Here is a 23,728-nt window from a genome sequence, read left to right on the forward strand (position 1 = left end):
TTTGCATTCAGCGCACTGCTAATCAGTAGCACTGCTTTGTAAATGAAGATCTTTATTCCTGTTATGTTGTTAACAAAATTGTGGTTTTATGTTAAACTGGACCTGCTGTACACCACCTTGAGTGAATCTGTTCAAAAAGGCGATAAATAAATCCCAATAAAATAAATAAATTTAGATTATATCTAATCTAAAGTTCATATAGAAAAGTGAAAAGAAAATTGGCAATGACTATTGTAGGAAAGTCAGACTTTTGTAAAATGGCTGCAATAACATGGTTAGGTATTACATGTGCTCTAAAATTCAATACATTCCATAGAGGGTGGATTAATGCCTAAAATTAATGGGCTGATATTCAGAAGATTTACTCAGCTAATATCATGTTTTACCCAAGTAAATCAAACTGTATAAAAATTTAACCTCTTTAATTGCTTACATTTTTTGCATCTTCTCTGATAAATAAGGCATAGGGTTAAAGGCATTCCTGGGGTAAGGTTTCATATTTAGAGGCCCTTTTACTAAGCTACGGTAAGTACTAATGCATCCTGCAGTCGTTTTCAGATCACTGGGGATGTGTTTGTGGGTGGAGAGTATGTGTGCCCAGTGCTAATTGGTAAGTGCAGCTACATCGCCACATGCTAACCGATTAGCATGTGGTTAGCACGGGAGCTCTTACCATTTAGTAAATAGGTGTCGTTAAGAGCTCCCATGCTAATAGCCACATGTTAATAGGGAAATTAGCACATAGCCAATAATGAGCAAAATAGGAAATATGACCATTTTACAGCCACGTTAAAAGTGGCCTCAGTGCAGGTGAAACCCACGCAGTAGTCACAGCACAAGTCATATTTTAGCTCAGCTTAGTAAAAGGGCCCCTTAGCCAGTTAGCATAATATTAAAGTTTCCAAGTTTATGTGGAGGGGCATAATCGAAAGGGGCACCCAAGGTTTCTTGAGGACGTCTTCACATGACGTCCTGGCAAAAAGGCGGGGAAACCCATATTATCAAAACAAGATGGGCGGCCATCTTTCATTTTAATAATACGGGCGGGGACGCCTAAATCGCGAAATTTAGGTCGACCTTAGACATGGTTGTCCTTAGAGATGTCCGTCCCCGAGGACACCCATCTCAGAAACAACCAAATGCAAGCCATTTGGTCATGGGAGGAGCCAGCATTCGTAGTGCACTGGTCCCCTGACATGCCAAAATACCAATCGGGCACCCTAGGGGGCACTGCAGTGGACTTCACAAATTGCTCCCAGGTGCATAGCTTCCTTACCTTGTGTGCTCAGCCCCCCAAATCCCCCCAAAACCCACTACCCACAACTGTACAACACTACTATAGCCCTAAGGGGTGAAGGGGGGCACCTACATGTGGGTACAGTAGGTTTGTGGTGGGTTTTGAAGGGCTCACATTTACCACCACAAATGTAACAGGTGGGGGGATGGACCTGGGTCCGCCTGCCTGAAGTGCACTGCACCCACTAAAACTGCTCCAGGGACCTGCATACTGCTGTCAGGCAGCTGGGTATGACATTTGAGGCTGGCATAAAGGCTGGCAAAAAATATTTTTAAAGTTTTTTTAGGGTGGGAGGGGGTTAGTGACCACTGGGGGCGTATGGGGAGGTCATCCCCAATTCCCTCCGGTGGTCATCTGGTCAGTTCGGGCACCTTTTTGAGGCTTGGTCGTAAGAAAAAATGGACCAAGTAAAGTCGCCCAAGTGCTCATCAGGGACGCCCTTCTTTTTTCCATTATCTGTCGAGGATGCCCATGTGTTAGGCACGCCCCAGTCCCGCCTTCGCTATGCTTCTGACACGCCCCTGTGAACTTTGGTTGTCCCCGCGACAGAAAGCAGCTGAGGACGCCCAAAATTGGCTTTCGATTAGGGTGATTTGGGCGACCCTGGGAGAAGGACGCCCATCTCCCGATTTGTGTCAAAAGACGGGTGCCCTTCTCTCTCAAAAATAAGCCTGTTAGTGTTTACTATCCTGCCCATCAAGGAGATTACCTTAGTGGCTTACAATTCTAGTTGGGGAAGGGGGAGTGAAAGGAAGTGGTATGTAGTAAAAACAAAGGGAAGGGCATGGTATGGTGGGGCATGGGAAAGGGAACTACAGAATATGATCGGGAAGATAAGGTACAGTATTCACTGTTGTCAAAACTGAGCAGGGTAACTGTGAAATTTTATAGGTACTCAGAACCAGTCCCATTAGTACACAAAAACCCATGCACAAATTTATACTTGCTCTGAAAAACGTCTTACATACCCATGTATTTTATAAAATATGCATGTGCATTGCAAATCTGCCTCTGCCCCAGTCAAGCAACACTCCCAGAATTCCTCTTTCCATGCTTTTTATTTATTAAAAGTGAGTGGTCACACATTTTTATAAAACCCCTCTCTGCGTATAAAACAGGTTTTTCATGTGGAAAAAGCTTGAACAATTATTTCCCCTGAAGTGGTCAGACTTAGCCATCAAAATCATCATTTCACCCTATAGTCCTTATAGAACACCAGAGTCGGTGGTGAGCATCCACATAAATATTTAGTTAAGCGCAGCTGAATACCCATGTAATACCTGGTTATTTTACTCACTCAGCAGCTTTTGAGCATCGACCTCCTAAGCTCATAATGTTCAACATACAGAAAAAGTTCTCTAATGCCCCAGTTCCCCCCAAAACTGGTGAATAATTTTCGGTATAATGACAAGTGTTATTTAAAATCTGAAATTCTTGTATTTAATATGCTACCTTCCCACCCCTCCTCCACACATTGGATAGTTAAGAGTTTTCTCTGACAATGCCTATGAATATACCATTTCTGTTTAATTCATTCTTGAATATTGCTTTAATTCTTTCTTGAATACCTGGAATCTTCGCATATCTCGTGGGTTGCCTGCATTCTTCAAGCAGTTCTGATTGCACTTGAGGAAAAACTTTAGAAAGAATCTATAAAAATACAAAATTAAAATGTATTAAGTACATTCATATAAAAATATAATGGACTAAGTTTATAACAAATTCTGCCTGTAAACAAATTAAAATATGTATTGGCCATCTAATTTCCTTGGGCTTCCAGGTCAATTAGAATTGGCCTTTATTAGGACTTCAAGAGCTTCATTGACATCTATCCTGATATTTTTCAAGGACTTTAATCATCTTTAACTAATTAAGCCCTCATAAATGATTCTTCTCAGGCAGAGACCACAAAGCCAGACTTAGTCTGGAAGCTGGTATGCAAACACCCTAGCCAATAGTTAACAGAATTGAGTGACGGCTCTGACTTCTTCCCCCACCCCCATCCCCCAGGGTAGTGGCATAGCCAGACCCAAAGTGGGTGGGCATAAATTTTTCTCTCTCTCCCAACCCTCCCCTTGGTCTCTGCATACTCCCCACCCCCAACCTAAAATATGCAAAAACTGAGCATGCACAGGGGGGCCAGCAGTGGCAGCTTAGGGCCACTACTGCAGCTGCCAAGCTTGGAAAGAGTTCTAGCCACTGAAGGAGGAGGAGCAGTGGCGTAGCCACAGGTGGGCTTGGGTGGGCCAGGGCCCACCCATTTATGGCTCAGGCCCACCCATCAGTAGCACATGTTTAGTGGTAACTGGTGGGAATCCCAAGCTCTGCCAGTTGAAGATTTCCCCCTGATGGTAACGAACATGCTACTCTCCACAACACCGGCACCTGTGCATGCTCAGTTTTCAGTGCATGCTTGCTGCCAAGGTGGAAAGAAGTGTTTTCCCACCAGCTGAGATAATTTTTTTTTTGAGGGGGGGGGGGGAGAACACTTGGTGCCCACCCAATTCTTGCCCAGGCCCACCCAAAATCTGTTTTCTGGCTATGCCCCTGAGGAGGAGGTCTTCTGTTGTAAGGGCTTAGGGATCCTTGCCAGCCACAGCAAGGGTTTGCCAATTTCGGATGGGCCTGAGCCCAAAATGGGCAGGCCCCTCCCTATCAAGGCCCACCTGTAGTTATGCCACTGCCCAAGGGGTGGGAACATTGTCTCCTCAGTTTCCCCAAGGAGCAATTGAACCTTGCTATCCTTGTAGTGGAAAAGTAGCCTAATCGTTAGCACAGTGGGCTGACAGCCAGGGTTAAAATCCCATTGCTGCTCCTTGTCATCTTGCACAAATCACTTAACCCTCCATTACCTCAGGTACAAACTTAGATCATAGACCCTCTGGAAACAGAAAACACCTACTGCACCTGAATGTAACTAGCATTGAACTACTGAAAAAGGCATGAGCTATATTCAAAATTTCTCCCCTTTTTGCTTGGCACTACACAGCAGTCCTGCTACCAAAACATTTTTGAAAAATGGCAGTACAAATGATTAGAAAATTACCAAAAAAAAATGAGAAAAGGAACCTTAGATAAATCACCTCTTACTGATTAGCATTTCGGGTAAAAAATATAATCATTGGTTCCACAGCAGTGCCATCAGAATGGTCCCCAGCTGAGTCACCAGGCTGACCCAGCTCTGATCTTCAGAATTTATTTATTTATTTATTTATTTATTTATTTATTTATTTATTTATTTATTTCACTTGTATCCCACATTTCCCCACCTCTTTGCAGGCTCAATTTGGCTTACAATACATCATGAATAGTGGAAATACATTAGAAATAGACATTTTGTGTTACAGAAGGATCTTGGGCAACATGATAATGATAAAACATGATAGTACCAGCAGATATAGTAGGGCAGTTCTGAGTATATGTGGAGGAGTTGTGTATATTCACATTGGTTGATCTTTGTGGTATGCCTTGTTAAAGAGATGGGTCTTCAGTAGTTTGCGAAAGTTCCTTAGTTCGTAAATCGTTTTTAAGTTGCGCGGCAATGCATTCCATAACTGTGTGCTCAAGTAGGTAAAGTTTGATGCGTGCATTAGTTTGTATTTCAGACCTTTGCAGTTAGGGAAGTGCAGGTTAAGGAATATGCGGGATAATCTTTTGGCATTCCTGGGTGGTAGGTCTATCAGGTCTGACATGTAGGCTGGTGCATCTCCGTGAATGATTTTATGAACTAGGGAGCATATTTTGAACGCAATGCGTTCTTTAAGTGGGAGCCAGTTTAGCTTTTCTTGTAGGGGTTTAGCACTTTCATATTTTGTTTTACCGAATATGAGTCTAGATGCAGTGTTCTGGGCTGTCTGAAGTCTCCTGATTATTTGCTCTTTACAGCCGGCGTATAGTGCGTTGCAGTAGTCTAGATGACTGAGCACTATTGATTGTACCAGGTTGCGGAAAACAGTCCTTGGGAAGAAAGGTCTTACTCTTTTTAGCTTCCACATTGAGTGGAACATTTTCTTGGTTGTGTTTTTCGCGTGGCTCTCAAGTGTTAGGTGTCGATCGATGGTAACTCAGAGAATTTTTAGGGTGTCTAATATTGGAAGGTTCAGATTTGGTGTGTTAATAGCGGTGAATTTGTTCTTGTTATGTTGAGAGGTGAGTATTAGGCATTGGGTTTTTCTGCATTAAGTTTCAAGTGTATATATTTCAGGGATTCATCATTTTCCAGCACATAAATGCTGTTTAAATGTCTATATTCAAATCCTCTCCCCCCCCCCCCCAATATTCAAAGCGATTTAAGCAGGCAAGAGAGACTCCAGCCCACTTAAATCATTCCTGCTGCCTGTCCAACTGCCAATATTCGGTGACACTTTGCCAGGCAATGCCCCTGAATAATGGCTCTGACCATGGAAAGGCCAGAGGCAGTACAGGGGCTGGTATTGGGGAGGAGCCAACAGTTATGCAAATACCAGCAATATTCAGGGCTGGCACCCACAAAGCTAAGCAGATGAATTTAGGACAGCTCAAAAGCTGTCCTAATTCAGCCCGCTTAGCTATGCAGGTGCCAGCACTGAATATTGGCTGGCACCTGCATCACTTTTTTTACCATTGTGATCTCCCTCCCACCCCTGATGTAACCCCTCTCCCCTTCCCCCAGCCCATGAGAGTCACAACCCCTTCCCCTGGAACATCCCCCCAACCCCCCCCCCCCCCTGGTCTAGATAGGCCTCCTGGGCCTGTCTCATATTCTTGGTGGTCCAGTGAGGGAGTCAGGGGCAGGTGCAAAGCCTACACGCTCCTGCCCCTTGTGACTGGCTGAATAAAATGGCTGCAACAAACTAGAATATGGGGAGGTTTGTAACTGTCGTGGGCTGGGGGAAGGGAAGGAGGGGGCTGCATTGGAGACGAGAACAGGATTGCGGGAAGGGGCAGAAGTAAAAAAAAAAGTTATGTGAGTCCCGGCCAATATTCAGTCAGGGCTCGTATAACTGTCTTTTGCAGACCCCCGGATGAATATCAGGCGGGACCCACATAATCTCTGGCAGCCAGCCCCACTTAAATTAGTTCCAGATATTCAGTGCCAGTGCCCAGACATAGCCTGGTTCCGAATATCTGGGGCTAATTCTACCCATAGATGTCAGCGTTTTAAAAAATGCTGACCACCACGGGCTGAATATTATCCCCAAAATATTTATGCAGTTAAAAACAGATTTAAGTCACATTAATGTAACTGGTTAAAACTGTTTTATTCTTAACCCCACCCTTCTGAAATCTGTGTGCACACCAACTTTATTTACACAGAGCTGAACAAAAAGAGTTTTTTTCAAATTTAGCTGGTTAGCACAATATTCCATGGTAAGCAGTTTTGTGTGGACAACTCTATCTGCATAAATGGCAGTCTTAAATTTAATCACACACTGGCAGTCTTAAATTTACTCACATACTGTAAATCAGATAGTTAGCCACAACTCTAGCCAGTTAGCTGTTTCTGAATATCAAAGCAAAGTAAAGTGGTTAAAATGAACTTTGCATCTCAGTGGTGCTTTGAATATATAACTTTAAATTGTATTCAACTCTATGTGTATAAAATTTACTAATAAAGGAGAGATTAACTAAATGGCTACCTGAGAGTTATGCAATCTGGAAACCCACGTTTATAACAGGTCAGTCCAACTTAGAGTGTGCATAAGCTATATCAATTTTGAAAAGAAAGTATGGTATGCACATGCTTCCCCTTTTCAAAATTTCCTCATGGAAAGTACCCACACACATCTACACCTGCTGTCAGGCAAGCACAAACGTTCCCATTTACTTTATGCATATATGTAGGCATTTTATAAAATATGTACATTAGTGCAACCTCAACCTAATGCCTTAATTCAGTTTAGAAAAATGAATACATATAAAGGCTGTGTGCAAATAAATTCACAGATTAGGAGGGCATTTTTGATAAAACGTCTAAATCCGATTTTGGACATTTTGCTAAAAACATCCAAAAATCAAATTGCAAACACAGCCATTTTTGAAACTGAAAAATATCAATTTTTTTTATTTGAAAATTGCCTTTTTTTTTTTTTTTAGACATTTTGTGCTCAGTGCATTTTCTTTTTTTTTTTTTTTTTGGGGGGGGGGACCATTTTGGAAAAAAAAGTCCAAGAGAAAAACCAGCCATTGAGATGACTGGGGGGCCATCATTCTAAGCAGACTGGCCACATAGACATCCCAGCAGCGCAGTAGGGCAGTCTATGGGACACTGCAGTAGACTTAACATAAAAGGTCACAGGCACACATTTCATCATAACTCCCTTATATTGTATGGTGAACCTTCCAAGAACAGAGAAAAACCTACTGTACCTCACTGTATACCACTACAATAGCCCTCAAGCTTGCAGGTGTCACCTATATGCAGGTACAGTAGGTATTTCGTGGTTTTTGGAGTGCTCACACATTCCACCACAAGTGTAGTTAGACTGGGATATGGGCCTGGGTCCCCTTCTCTACAGTCCACTGTGTGGACCACTAGGCTACTCCTGGGACCTGCCTGCTACTCTAACAAGAATGGCCAGCATATCTGAAGCAGTCATAGAGCCTTGTATGTACTGTCACACCTTTGGGGGTGGGAAGGGGTCTGTGACCACTAGGGGAGTTATGCCTTAATCCCTCCAGTAGTCATTTAGGGCACCTTAAGTCACTTTTTCATGATTGAAACAGGTCTAGCCAAAAGTGTCTTAATTTTGGCCCTAGATGTTTTCAACTCTATGGGTAATATCTTTTTGGACATATCACTACGGCCTCGCTTGCTGTATGCTTTTTTGTCACTACTCTGAAAGAGAAGGAACTGCATGTTCTTCAAAATTGTTTTTCTTGGAGTATTAAACACTCAAGTACTCGATATACTGTTGGAAGACTCCTGAAGAAGGCGCTACATCGCTGAAACACGGCTGTGTTGAGTCGACCTGTTATAATAAACATTATACCTTTTTCAAATATACGTCTCCCTTATTGATTGGAAAGAGCCTATCTTCCCCCACTCTTCTCTTTTTTTCAACTATATGGACCCTGTTTACTAAGCCATGCTTTAGGCGCGCACACTTTTTAGCGTGCGCTAACAATAGAGACACCCATTATATTCCTATGGGTGTCTCTAGCATTATGTGTTAATTTTTAGCTTGCGCTAAAAAGTATGTGTGCTTACAGCGTGGCTTAGTAAACAGGGCCCATAGAGTTGAAAACATCTAGGGCCAAAACAATTGTGTGCACCTACAGCGCAGCTTAGTAAACAGGGCCCTATATGTATAAAATTACAGAAAAATGTTTATCTTTTGTTGCTGCCCATGTCCCACCCAAAACACGCCCCCACACACCCCCTTGAAATTTGGACAAACTGTGGAGAAAAACTTCTAAAAATGGAGTATCAAAAATCACAACTTGGATGTTTTTGGATGTTTCTTTGTCTGGAAAATGAGCCCCTTACAGCATAATAAATTCTATAAATAGCAATATCTATGCCTAAAACACTGTTTTCAATTCAAGTATTTTATTTTATTTCTGAATTTAAAGTTTTTATTAAGTTTCAACAACAGTACAACAATGCACAAACAAGTTGAGTGGATAACCATAATAGCAATCGTTCATCCTCCACTTCAGTTAGCATACACAACATCAACAACAAGATGATACAGCAGTCTTATCCCAAAATCTGTAGTGACACACAAATTTGAGCCACCATGAACTCCATTCGCAGAGATGGCTATGCTTGGTCTTTTGTAAAACACTTTGGAACACAGTTTATAGAAAACAAAACATTTATTTAAAAAAACCCATTATGAAACATTTTAATTGAAACATTGTGGGCCTTATTTTATTTTGTGAATGACATCAGATCTATTGCACAACAAGGGGCCCTTTTACTAAGCTTAGCGCACGCTAATGTTTTGGGCCCCCAAGAGTCTTTAATATTGCAAAGTAAATGATAGAAGCCCAAATTTGTACAGTTGTCTAGGTAGAAAACGGGACAGCCAAGTAAGAATGTTCACAGTTTGCAGCATATGTTACAAAAGACTCATTCAATGCAGTCTTTTTGAAAATAAATATAAAGCCACGGGAAAAATAAACGTGTTTGGTGGCATCCAACTGATACCCTAAGCACAGCCCAACAATAGTGCCCCTTGGCCCTTCCATTGCTAAACTGAATGGGCTGTGTCGGATTTAGCGTACGACTTAGTAAACAGGGGTGTAAGACTCAATAAGAGAAATATCATTATTGTACAAAACAAAACATCCTATATATTTATAATGATTAGAAAAACACTGAAATTCATGTTGGATAATGGGTATAGCAGACGGCAATGAAACAGTCATGGGCATGATAGCTAGGGGAAAAACTCTGTGATGCCCCCCTTCCCTTGGTGCCCTAAGCACATGCTTATCTTGTTTAATTGTTAATCCAGGTGGCATATAGAGAAGGAACAGCAATTTTACAGAAAAGCACATTCAAATAAACAGTATCATCACTTGAAGTTTTGCAAGTGTAGCCACTGGCATATATATGTGCAAGAGGCAAACATTGTGACTAAAATGTCTAGAAGCTAGCATTTACATGTGTAAGTAGCAGATTTTGTAAAATTTCAAATCCATGAAGAGCCAGGTGAGGAGTTGGCTTCAAAACTGTTGTTTTTTTTTGTTCTGTTTTAGGTGGTTCTGAATCGCAGATAAAAACAATTCCCCACTAAATCACTCCTCCAAACATCATGGCCAAAGGAAAAGTTAGTTGATAGCTACGCATGCTTTGGAGCAGGTGTAAATGCTGGCAGGGAAGTATATTAAACTGTATGTGTATTTCCATTGCAAATGTTTCTCTAGATCATGCCCTCTTCAAATATATGCACACACATATAAATGGCATCTCTCTAAATATCCATACATAAATGTGTATGCCAATTTACACATGAAAATAGCATCACCATATAAAATCACCTCCTTAATGAGAATTTATTTTTATTTATACTAAGTTTACAGTATGTGGTTATTACAGTATGTGGTTATTGCTGCATCTTTTGCAGCAATTTTATTAAGCATAATACAAAGGGATATGTGATGCTGAAAATTATGGTTTTAGACAGAAATACCATATTTATTTTTTACATTAAATTTTTTGAAACAGCATAGCTGTTGCTCATATATTTTAAAGATGAAAATCAGAATGTTAGAGGTAAGAGCTATTACCTTTTCAATTAAAACATATAACTCACCATAAGGCTTTATTATTTTTGCATGATTTGAAGATGAAATAAGTATAGATCTTTTATTAACTCGGCTCACCTATACACTTATCTCACAATGCTTCTTAATGCCCATCTGCCATCAGCATACAGTAAGTCATTTGATATTCAACCCACCAATTTTCCTAACAACCACTGTGCAATTAAACTCAACATGCTCTGTTGTGAGGTAAATTAGGCACACCTGCGGCCAGACTTCATTTGAACTGCATCAGGAAAAGGCCTAACAAGGTGAGAGCATGCCGCAAAGTTATAGTCCTGTCAAGCAATTAGGTTTTCACTTCTGGGACATCAGCACAGTGCAATTATGCCACACATTACAACCTGGCTAATCTTCAGAACAAATGTCATGTCTCAAAGAAGCTACTCAAAGTGGTTGAGCTACAAATGTGTCTGCTCCTAAGCCTCCCACCTTTTCAGAAACCTTTTGGTGATGCAAAAGTTTTCTTTTATTTTTCTCACAAGGGTTTACAAAATATCCTGCAATAGCTTTCCTTTTGTTTCACATTTTCACAACACGGGCATTCGGCATTCACTCAGTCACCCCCTTCTATCCAAACATCACACCAGAAGCCAATTTCTTTAACGAATGTGGATTTATTTAGGCCGCAGCCAGGTCCCAAAATTTTATTTACCGTAAACCTTCACATAAACAATCATTGGTAAACATCATTGATAAACATCATTGATAAACATCTCCCTCCGAGTACACAGCCCTTCTTGCTTATATTACTACAGGCTGTGCCGTCCAAGCACCCTGTTCCTCCTCAGTGCTGTCTGCTATAGCACGCTGTCCCAATCAAATGCATCCCGTACAAGGATGCATTTACCACTTTAACCAAAGCTATTGGCCCCCTGGCCGTCCAAGCCAGGAGACTAGCCGTGTCCATCTTGTTCTGTAATCCTGCCCGCATGCAGGCATAACATTTCGCTCAGTATTGTAACTTTCAACAGGTCATTAACATATACATAGTAACTCACTTTGCCATATTATCCGCTGAGGTGCTGTGTACTCGTCGCTAATGTTACCTAAGTTCCATAGCTTATGCCACAGCCCACGGCAACGACTCCTCGTTCGCCGCGGGCTCCCCCCAAACCCTGGCTGCGACCTACCCACCAACGTAACGGCTTCAATAAAATTCAGCAAATCACATTGAATATATCAAGACCCACATCAGACAGGTGGACCCCATCCGATCTATACAAACCCGCACAAGATTCTTTAAGGAACTCATGCACAATCACTTGCCCTTTAACTGACCCCATAAATTTACCCATCCACCTATTAATTTTTTTGCGTGTGCCATCGATCGCTGTATGCGACCTCTCGCCCCTCCAAACTCGTCGTGGAATAATATCCGACCAGACGAGTCTGGTCCGGGGCAGCAAACATGCCAGTTTTAATAAATCATTCTGTATTGTTTTTACTAATAGCACACTGTTGATCCCCGCTAAATCATTGCCCCCTAAATGCAGGATGAGAAACTGTGGCGCCCTGGAAGTCATCAACTCCCACTCTATGGTTGGCAAAAATTGAGCCCACAGCATCCCTCTCTTACCCAACCATCGTACAGCCACCTTCCCCCTCGGGAAGCCCAAATTCACCCCATCAGGTCGTACCGCTGCCCTCTTATGTGCCCAATGCACATAAGAGTGACCACAGATCCATATCTGGTACTGTTCCACCACGTCACCTGCAAGTCACATGCAATTAACATATTATCAAATATGGCAAGTCACATGCAATTAACATATTATCAATTATGGCAACTACAGGAAAGCCCACCCCAGTAAACCCCCACTGCAAAAGACCACCCACCCTAACAGGGCTAACCCTAACAAGGCTACTAACGTGGAGGCCGAATATATCTTTTGTACGCATTCGATCCCCACCGGCCTAACCGTTTAATTTGCTCGCATGGAACTCCATTCAGAGCAGCCGAAGTCGCCGCCCCAATCCTGAATGAGTGCGAACTAAATGTTGCAGATTCCAAGCCCGCCCGAGTACCACACAACTGCAATACTTTGATGATTGCAATCGCCGGCAATGGGGACGCCATTAGCAGAAGCAGCAGCCAGACACCCCCCATTGGTCTAATCTGCAGGTACTGTTGCAGATTGTATAAAGGGACATGTAGTTTCCGTAAGTGTGGTCATCCCATGTGTGAACCTCTAGCCAACTGGTCAGTTTTTGAGCTCCGTATGAGTAAATCAATCCCCCGTCTGTGTAATAGTCACATCCCGCATTAACAAACCTTGTCAGCCCCGCAGCTCTAGGACCTGGGCCACCAACTCACTCACCCTAAGGGCCCCATGAAAGCCAATGCGAAGGCACAGCGGAATAGCCGCACCTCAAATGGCGAGTCACCACCTCATCCGTAACTGCAAACAAGGCACACAGATCACCATGTAGAATAGGCTGACGCTTATCCACTGAGGAACCTACTACCCTGTGCCACCCCTTTCATCATCCTTGACACTACAAGGCCTTGGTGGGATTCTCCCAGCCAAACAATTTGAGAAAAAAATTAATACTAGCAATCATAATAGCCACCTGTGCCCTACTGCGACCCTCCCTTCGAGCGAGCTGATATAAAGCCCACTAATGCATCAGTGGTGAACAACCCTCCATTACCAGACTCCATCATGTGCTGCATATAAAACAGAAAGCTGAGATATACTTCTTCCTTGTTTGCCAGCGACAATGCCTGAAGAGCTAACTCCCACACTTCACGGGGCCATAAGTCCCAAACGGATGTTCGGCCACTGTTGTCGGCCTGTTGTCTGCCATGGGAGCCTTGGATCTGAAATCTGCAAACTTAAAGCGAGAAAGAGCATCCGCTATAATATTCTGCTTCCCAGGAATATGCTTCGCCTTTAAGGATATATTCCAACGCAGACACTGCAAAACTATCGCTCTTATCAAATTAATAACTGGCACTGTATTGGCAGATAATCTATTCAAACTCTCTACCACTGCCATATTATCTGAATTAAAAACAATAGCTTTATTTGCCAAACCCGACCCCCAAATATGTAAAGCCGCCAATATGGGAAATAACTCTAAAAAGGTTATATCCCGTACAATCCCTGCCTGAATCCATGACTCCGGCCACTTTTCCGCACACCACGCTCCTTGAAAATATATACCAAAACCTTCACCCCCTGCCGCATCTGTAAACAGTTCCAATGCATCTGCGGGCTGCGGAAGGTCATGCCAAAAAGTTCCCTCACACGTATGAAAGGGAGGACTGTTTATTTGGAAGCAGTACCCCCAATTCCCTACTTCCCATTGTGTCTTCTTTCCTTGTCCTTTAAATGTGATCCCTCATAGGTAAAGTTCCCTCTGGACTCACAAATTGTGGTGGATAGAGGCATCAGGGCATTAGGAAGGGATGTCAAATAGGGGACTTAAAGTTGCAAGCCTCATAGCTTGCCTCTCTCTTGGCATGCAACTCAGCTCCACTGGACAATTCTGCTTTACTTTGGTTTCAGTATTTCATAGACCCCTGGTATTCTCTTTATTCCCAGAAGTTGTGGGGGCCACAGATGGAATTTGGAAGAGCTGGGAATTGTGAAGATGCCAGCGATATTCAGTGCTTGCATAACTAACTGGACAAGCTGAACCACTTAACAGAAGTCCTATCTTTGCCTGTTTAGCTGTGCAGTGTATGGGGAATGAATATTGGCCGTATCTTCATAACTTCCAGGTACCCATCCGCGATCCAGATATAGCTGTCAGCATTTAGAAAAACATTGAATGCAGCTGGTTCTATATTGATATGTAAGAATTTAACCAATTTGTATGAGATGGGAAACCAGCACATAAATCAAATAGGACAGCATGTGTGGAGTAAGAGACTAGAAGGTGTTTAACTGTGAAAATTATTATGTAGCTGCCCTACTGAAGCATCTACTACAATAGAAGGCAGGCCTTAGTCACAGATTCACTTGGAGCAAGACTCAGTAGAGGAATGACCTTTAAGGAGGATACTGTGGGTAACTGTGGAGGGAATATAAAGCTTACCTATTGTTAACCCCTTAACACACATCTCATGAGAATCTGGGCTAAACAAGGAAGAAAAGATGAGAATGAGGCCATGTTTGGTATCTGAACAACATGAACAAAAGGTGAAGTACTTTTAGCAAAAGGGGAAACATTTATCCTTCAAGATTTGCAAAGTGGACATGAGATGTAGCTAGCCACCTTGTATTAGCAACAAAAGCAATCCAAATGTTATGGTTTGGAAATCAAGGTATGTAATGATTCCAGTTGATGGCTGCAATGTTTGCAGTGGCCAAAACTCCATGCCCTCCAGATGCATCTATTTTAGAAAGATCATTAATATTTTGCTGATTAAGCCATCAATAAAAGTCCTGCTATTTGAGGTCAATCTGTCCTAAAATCAAATGATGAGAGCAATTTTAAAAGTAATTTCTCTGCGTACAGAATGCATTACTTAAAGAAATGGGCCTTTTTATCAAATTTCCCTCCCTATATGAGGGTAAAAGTATGCCATGAAGTACCATTACGAATGTACTATTCCAACTGTAGGGGGGAGATGTTTTCTGGAGCATGGATGGGGATTGGAACTATGTGCATACTTTGCATTTCAAAAAGCATGTGCAGATTTTTCATTCAAAAAAGTATCGCACAAGTTAGTGTAAATGTGTACAGGTATGCTTCTTGATATAAATTTCAAAGTAAAAATTTGTGCATCTAGCAATGTTTAATGTGTGACAAGTATGAACATATTTTTCACTCCTATAGACAATTATAAAAATTACCCCCAGTATGGTCAGATATTATTGCCAGGTTGCAATGGCACTGGAACAGTTTTAGAAAAAAGGTCAGATAAGTGATTTTATCTGTTGCTTTGTCAATGTACTTAATTGGCACAAGCTTCTCTCAGTTGACTGTGATGGCCTCTATCAAGAAGAAGGAGATCATTTATCTGACAAATGGTCTGATTCACTAAAGGTCACTAACAGCATACATGCTAAACTGTTTTAGTTTAAGGTAAATAGCATCCTATTCACTGCAATTCCTGCTAAAACACCCACTATTGATTTGACAAATGGACTGTAAACTGTAACATTTAGGAATATGCTAATAGGCTTAACAAGTTGTCAACAAACACATCATGAGCTTGTGGAAATTGTCACCCTACCTATTAAATCAAACCCTAATTAATGACTACAATGCTACAGCCTAAACTTTATCACCCACCCCAGACCCCTTTAAGCCCTGATTTAAACACCATAAGAGTCACCTGTTGGCTGGTGACAGTTTGTTGTAGAATATGGAGGTGTTTTGGCTGCTACAGCAAGCAACCAAGAAGTGCTGGAGAGAGGGCTAAGAAGCATGAGAGAGCAGAACTGCCATGGTACCTAGACCAGAATGATTCCATTGATAGGATTTAAGTATTTACATTTTATTTTTCCATTCTAATAAGACTTGTGACGTCCTGCTCCGCACTACGAATTGTTTCTGCTTTCAGTAAGTGTGGATTATTACTTTGATGATTTACTGCATTGTGAGTATTTAGCACTGTTCTGTTAAACTGACCCCAGGCAGGCGTTAGGTTATGCTGAAACACTGACCGTGTCGGGAGATTAATTGAGACAATAGTGGAAATTCACTGATTTTGTTTTTTGATAAACATGGTCTTTCTGACTCTTATCAGACCAAATTTAGAATGAAGAATTTCAAAACTGAGATTAAATTGGTGGCTACTTCGAATGATTTGCATCTTATGTGGGATAGAAGAGAGGCGGGTTTGTTAATTTTATTACATATAGTAAATGAAAGGTGTTTCATACTGTTCGGGAAACTGAAGTATGGATGATTTTAAAATCTTTACAGCTTACTCAGTCATCCAGGGATATATGTTCTCCATTCATTCTTAGGGCTTTGGAAGATCTTTGTAGTCCAACTTGACTGCAATTGTTAATGCCTCATTGCAAGAAGGGAAACAGCCTGATGACTTGAAATTAGGAACATATCAGTGTTGAAAAACGAAAATTTAAATTTAAATGTTTTGAAGAATTATAGACCAGTGTCCTCATTGCAGTGTATGGCAAAAGTTATTGAACAGGTGCTATTGGGTCAACTTGAAAACTATTTGTAGAGTGTCAACATTTTTTATTCTTTTCAGGTTGGATTTCGAAATGCTCACAGTACAGAATCTTTGCTGTTGCCTTTGGTGAATATAATGAGACAAGAGTTGAACCATCAAGCCAACTATCTGATGTTTCAACAACATTTTTCAAAATTATTTATTTATTCAGTTTTAAATTACATTTCCAAAGCAAAGCTTTGACAAGAAATATACAGAAATTAAAGGAAATAAACACAGGAAATTCCCCCAAAAATAGTTTCAACAACTTTTATACCATCAATCATTGAATCCTTCTGGGGAGGCTCTGGAATTTTGGTATCTGAAGTTTAGTGTTAGATTTGTTTTGATCATATTTGAGTGGTAGAAAAATGGAAGTGAAAAGAGGAGAAAGTTTTCTACTCCCAATTTAATACCATTATACTGGAAATCAGATGCTTCCCTCTCTTACTGAGAAATTGAAAGAGTGGATATGAATTATAGAATTTATATAGATGATGTCCAGTTCTTTTTTTCATTTGATACGGCATTTGATGGTGTAATTGAGCATTTGCTCTCAGATATATGCCGCCCAATATTTGATATAAGATGTGTGCCCAATTAAATTGACTAAGGAGCCAATTAAAACCAATAATTGGGTGTTAATTGGCACTAATCGACACTAATTTGGAATTAAAAACACACATCTTGTTATGCACTATGGGCTAAATTCTATATATGGGGCCTGAAAAATCAGTGCCGTAAAAAATACACCTAGACAAATTCTATAAACTATGCCTAAATTTAGGTGTGGTTTATAGAATACACTTAACGCCCATCCAAGAGACTAAATTTAGTCACGACAGTTACGCCAAGTAAAACCTGGCGTAAAGGACTACATATAGTTTTTAGAAATGTCCACAACCCATCTATTCCATGCCCATGGCCACTTTCCCTTTTCAACTATGCGCCTTAGAATGTATGCACATTACTTTACAGAATACGCTTAGACAGTCATGCATGTAAATTCTAATTAATGCCAATTAGTGTTAATAATTGTTTGTTAATTGGCAATAATCAGCATTGGTTGGCTTGTTGAGTCAATTAAGTTGTGTGCACAATACAGAATATGACTAGATTTGCATGCGCAACTCTAGTCACATTATATAGAATTTGGGGATTAGTGTAACCAGGTCCCATAGGCGCCTTGGGAGGTACATGGGTGACTCAGGGCTGTTCCTAAAATTTGTGCACAGTGTTATAGAATACCGGGGATGTGCACCCAAATTGGGTACTGGAAATTGCACCTGGTTTCAGCCATAGGTGCCGACTCCGTGGGTGCTGTGGGTGCTTGAGCACCCCCAATATTTTGAAACCTGTCCTCGTTGCCTTCCTGCTGCCCAGCCAGCTCTTAAAACTAATTTTACCTGAGTGAACGGCAGTGAAACAAGAAGAGTACAGCTGGCTCCATCTTCAGCTTCTCCTTCCCTCTCAGCTCAACTGTGGTCCCGCCCTCATTTCCTGTTTATGCAAGGGCAGGACGCTGAGAGGGAAGGAGAAGCTGAAGACGGAGCCAGCTGTACTCTTCTTGTTTCACTGCCGTTCACTCAGGTAAAATTAGTTTTAACTAGTCAAGGCTTTTTGATTTCATATTTTTAATTTCTTTTTGAATGTTTCTTTATGTCCAAAGGGTATGTACAAAAGTTTATTTGCTTTCCCCAGTCCTCTTCACTCTCATCATAAACATACACTCATGTCAGCAGGGGTGGATTTTTCAACATGGGATAAAGATTTGCTCTTCCAAGGACCAAGGTGTGTAGTCCTGCTCTGTCATCTCACTATCATAGACACTGATTCTTCCATAAACCATGGGCTTGCTGTATGTTAAGTTTTGGTGCACATCAATGTACCATGACACCCTGTTAGGGAGCCACTATGTTATAGGGATGCTTTTGTAGCAGTGCCAGGAAAGTTTGTGAGGACTGAGGACAAAGAAAGGGGAAAGAGATTTGAATGTAGCTCCTTCCTTTTCAGTAGCTGCTCAAGGCTGTTACATTCAGGGCCTTTGCGGGTTTGCTTGGTGCTGGTGGGCTTAAAATCTGTTTGTACTTGAGGCAATGGAGGGTTAAGTGATTTGCCCAAGGTCACAAGGAGCAGCAGTGGGATTTAAACACTGGTTCTCTATGTAATCCCCTAGGAAATCCCTCTACTGCAGGACAAAGTTCTAGAGATTTCCTGGGCTTCACTAGAATGACTATGATGTTGAGGGGTGAATCCTACAGGCAGACTTGCCTAGCCTGGCCCAAAATGGTGGGGTGTGGGAGACAAGTAGAGAGCAAGAACTTACTAGGGTGTTTGTTGCCTGTTCCACACAGAGATCTGATGTGCTGAGTGGGAATCCCATACATGGAGTTGAGATGTCACGAACAGTCTTTAAAAATTACTTCTGCTGTGGAGCAGGGGCACTGTGGAAGAAACTTGTCTCCCAACCTGCGAAATGAGGAGAGTAGTAGTGTGATAGCCAGTGGGAAAAGGTCACCCCGGAGAGCCTTCCTGTTTGAGCTAGAGGCTGGTTCTAAGAGGGTCCAAATAGGGAAGAATTGATGGAGGGGACCCTATACAAACTGGCTACAGCTAGTCCACCTGGTCTAGTTTTGGGCAGATTCATACTGTTGAAGAATATGGAAATTATTCTGTTCACACTGAAACTTAGTGGACAAGTAATTTCTTTTTGGAACTCTAAATATTGGACTTTTTTTTTTTTTTTTTTTTTGTGTTTGGAATCACTCAAGTTTATACCTATTTCATAGTTATTTTACCTGGTTCAATAAAAGCTAATGAAGTTCACTCCAGTGTCTGTGGATTGTTCCCCCCCCCTGCTTATATAGACCCGGTGAGAGGGTGAGAATAGCCCTGTAGCCTACCAGGGCTAGAAGATGCAGAGAAATCCTTGAGCCAGATCTATTCCAGTCTGCATAGACAGGGGACTGGAGAGAAGATTCACCTGTCAGAAAGACAATAACGCTGCGTGCAGTGCAAAAGCAACAATGGAGTGGTCCAGTCAAAGCTAGACTTGACTCCAATGGAAAATCAGGGCAAGACTTAAAGACTGCAGTCCACAGACAATCCCCAGCCACCCTGAAAGAGCTTGAGCCATACTATTTACTTATTTATTTATTTATTTATTGCATTTCTACCCCACATTTTCCAACCTATTTGCAGGCTCAATGTGGCTTACATAGTACCATCAAAGGCGTTTGCCCAGTCGGTGGATAACAAATACAAAGTTGTATAGTGATCGTATGAGGTATACGTGGAGGGTCAGAATGGATGAAGATTGCGTGTTGTCCTGTTCGATCATAGTCATGCTGTGTTGGTAGATGAAGAGGGTTACATGGGGTCGTTGGGGTAGGCCTTTTTGAAGAGGTTGGTTTTTAGTGATTTCCTGAAGTTCAAGTGGTCGTGGATTGTTTTCACAGCTTTTGGGACCCCATTCCATAGTTGTGTGCTTATGTAGGAGAAGCCGGCTGCGTAAGTTGTTTTGTATTTCAGAAGAATGGGCACAAACTGTGTAGAGCTGGTAGATACTTTTCCCAACTGCTTCATATCTGTTATTGCTGCAAAAATGGCCACTGCCAAGTATTGTGTCAAAGGGTGTGAAGGCTCAGGGGGAACAAGAAGTTTTATTGTTTTCTTATCAATTTGAAATTATTTATAGCATTATTCTTTACAAAAAAGTGCAGCCTATGTCACATAAATCAGTTAAAACAAGCTGATAGTTTAATGCATTTTGAATTAAATATGTTTTTTTAGACAACAGTAAAATATTTACAAGGGTGTGAAGACTTTTGCACGGCCCTGTATCCTCCACCCCTCTAACTGTCCTACCTGAGGAAAGAGGTTTTGGCCTTTGAAAGCTAATTGAAAAATGTATTTAGTCCACTAAAATGATATATTTTCCATTTTTGTTTTATTTGTATTTGTTAACCTATAGTATAGTGATTGAAATATGTCAGTTTTTGAAATGTGCATCTCTTTATATTTGCACAGTACAGGGGGACTGAGGGGTGGGACTGTTCAGGGAAGAAGTCCTGGTGCAGGTTGCAGGCAGCCTATGAGTGGTACTGCCACTGCCCAGGTGAAGACTGCAGTAGACATAATTTTAAGGTATTGGGGGGGGGGGGGGGGCCCCACTGCCTGTAAAAAAAAAAAAACCAATTCAGCACCCCCAATCATTTTGAAAAGTTGGCTCCTATGGTTTCAGCAGGTGTAAGACCTGGGCACCAAAATCAGCACTTAATGCTATTCTATAATGGGTGCTCATCTTTGAATGCCTGTAATAGAATTACATTGAGTGCTGATTTTTTTCGGCACTGATTTTTGAGCGCCATTTATTGAATCTAGCCCTTGATGTCTAATATCTTTTGACTATTTCTCAATATGAATACTGCATAAACTGAGGTGATAATTCTGTCTAAAAATGTAATCATCAACTTGTCAGATAAAGTGGAATTAACTGAATATCAAATTCCAATTGTACAACAGTTGAAGAGTCTAGGTATCTTATTAGAGTCTGAGTTGACCTTTTCTCAGCATATATGTTCAGTGATTATCTGATGTTTTTTTAGACATCTTCACCAAACCAAAAATGTGGAATTAAACATATAGGGCCTTATTCTATAACGGTTATGCTCCTAAGTTTAGGCTCCTAAAATTTATGCTCCTAAATTTATGAGCATAATTTATGCTCATAAATTTGTGCTCCTAAATTAGGAGCATATTCTATACTCCAAAATAGATTATGCTATAATTTCGGAGCATAAATTTAGAAGCGTAAATTATACTCATACATTAGGAGTGTAAATTTAGGAGCATAACCTTTATAGAATAAGGCCCTTAGGACTCCTTTTACCAAGCTGCGGCAAAAGGGGGCCTGTGCTGGCATCAGTGTGTGTTTCTGATGAAATCTGAGGCCCCATTTTACCGCAACTGGTAAAAGGTAGGTCTTTCTTTTTTTTAAGAAATGGCCATGCAGCAAGTGAAGAACTTGCCATGCAGCCATTTTTTTTTTTTGGGGGGAGCCCTTACCACCACCCATTGAGGTGGCGGTAAAGGCTTCAGCGCTAACTAAGCAGTAACCAGGCAGCGTGCAACACTGTCCGATTACTGCCAGGCACACACCGGTGCTACAAAAATAAATATATATTTGTAGCGCCAGATATGAAAGAGCACTGTGGGTAGGAAGTACTGCCAGGCTGCTTCAGTAGCCTAGCAGTACTTCCTTTTTAGCGAGTGGAAAGTCCGCATTGAGTTTACTGCTGCTTTGTAAAAGGAGCCCATAGTGTTTCACACCCCATCAAATTCTTCACTTATGATGTTCAATGTGTATATATATATATATATATATTTTTTTTTTTTTTTTTTTTTTTTTGTCTGTATTTTTTTGTTTGTTTGTTTTTTTAATGGAGGAAAAGAGCTAAAAAAAAAAAAAAAAAACCATGGCGCTTTTTCAGAACTTTGCTGATACATAGACATCACAGGAACCTGTCGTCCTTGGTCAAAAACCTCCAATTTTTTAAAACTAATATGAAGCAGAAATTAGCTGATCCATTATGGAAGATGAGTGATCAGCTTTTCTTTCAGAAGATCTGAAGCATTGATAGTTAGGCATTTCAGCTTATTTTTTGAGCCCTCTCAGCTTCCATAATAAATCAGCTGTTTTTTCAGTGATAAGATGGCATCTGTTCAGTGGCTGACACCATCTTTGGAAGCTCCGTCTGGTTGGAACTGAGTATGTTAGGCATAAAGAGTAAATGTTCTTTTGCTGCTATGTTTCTTCAATATTTGAATATGGATGTTTTAAAGTGACATAATTTTTGAAATACATTTTGGAATAGTTTAAAAGGGAATGCTAAATTTTAAATATGAGTCATCTAACATTAGTGCATAATAACACTGTATGTCTGTTTCATTTTAGTTATAAGCTGTGCAGGTATTGAGCGCATTGGAAAGCAGAGCATAAAGAGCATGATCGATGTATGTCATACATTTGAGACTGAAGCTCAGACAGTGAGGGTGCACTGATTATCCCTTGAAAAAGCCACAGGCGAAACGGAACCCTGTTGGGAGTAGCAAGATAAGTGTGCCTTTAGTTTTTTCATGCTCCTGGTTCATGCTTGATGAAGAATAATTGAAGTAGAAGACTGTATACAATGACTATATTCAGAGAAATGTGATACAAGTACGTTGAAAAATTCTTGAAAAATTGGAGGTTTTTTGACCAATGATGACGGGTTCCTGTGGTGTCTATGTATCATCAAACTTCTAAAAAAGCACCACGGGGGTTTTTTTTAGGTGTTTTCCTCTGTTGGAAAAAAAAGCACTATCCCCTGGATTCTATATAGCACGCCTAGAGATCTGCGCTGAAATCCAGGCGTATTCTATAACAACGCACCTAACTTGATTGGTTTAACAAGCCAATCAGCATTTTTAAAGCTCTTAACAAGCACTGTGATGTCAACTAAGTGTATTCTATATACCACGTCTAAATCTAGTCATCACTTATAGAATACGCTTAGGCAGAAATGTTTACCGCACAGATTGTTTTTAGGTGCTTTATATAGAATCTGGCTTTATATGTTTAATTCCACGCTTTTGGTTTGGTGAAGATTTTTATATTGTATAGTGGAGATTCAGTTGTATTTATGAGTTTAAGTAACCTGGGCTATTGCAATTCTTTATATCTTGGAATGAATGTAGCTGGTATGAAATCATAACAGATAATGCAAAATGCTGCTGATTTGTGGTGTATAACGTTTTCAGTCCATTACCTCATTATTACACAATACAATACAGATGCTTATTTTTCACTACTTACCACTACTGGTTCACTGCATATTACAATAAATAAAGAAAAATAAGTGTAGCTAATATCTAGAGAATTGCAATTTGTATCAAGAAAGCCATTACAATTTTTCTCAGGGAACACAAACAAGAAAAGATGAATCAACTGCTAGATAACCAAAAAGTTATTTAAAAAGGAAAGACTTCAACATTTT

General features: G+C 40.9%; 1 protein-coding gene across 1 annotated transcript in view; it reads right to left on the reverse strand.

Annotated features, from left to right (window-relative positions):
* The window catches only part of EBF3 (EBF transcription factor 3), a 479,658-nt gene that overhangs the window by 132,271 nt on the left and 323,659 nt on the right, over nucleotides 1-23,728 (reverse strand). Inside the window, exon 7 of the mRNA XM_030202964.1 lies at nucleotides 2,866-2,947. Coding sequence (XP_030058824.1) covers nucleotides 2,866-2,947 — 82 coding nt within the window. The remainder of the gene's footprint in view (nucleotides 1-2,865; nucleotides 2,948-23,728) is intronic.

This window comes from Microcaecilia unicolor, chromosome 5 (genome assembly GCF_901765095.1).
Source record: "Microcaecilia unicolor chromosome 5, aMicUni1.1, whole genome shotgun sequence".
NCBI lineage: Eukaryota > Metazoa > Chordata > Amphibia > Gymnophiona > Siphonopidae > Microcaecilia > Microcaecilia unicolor.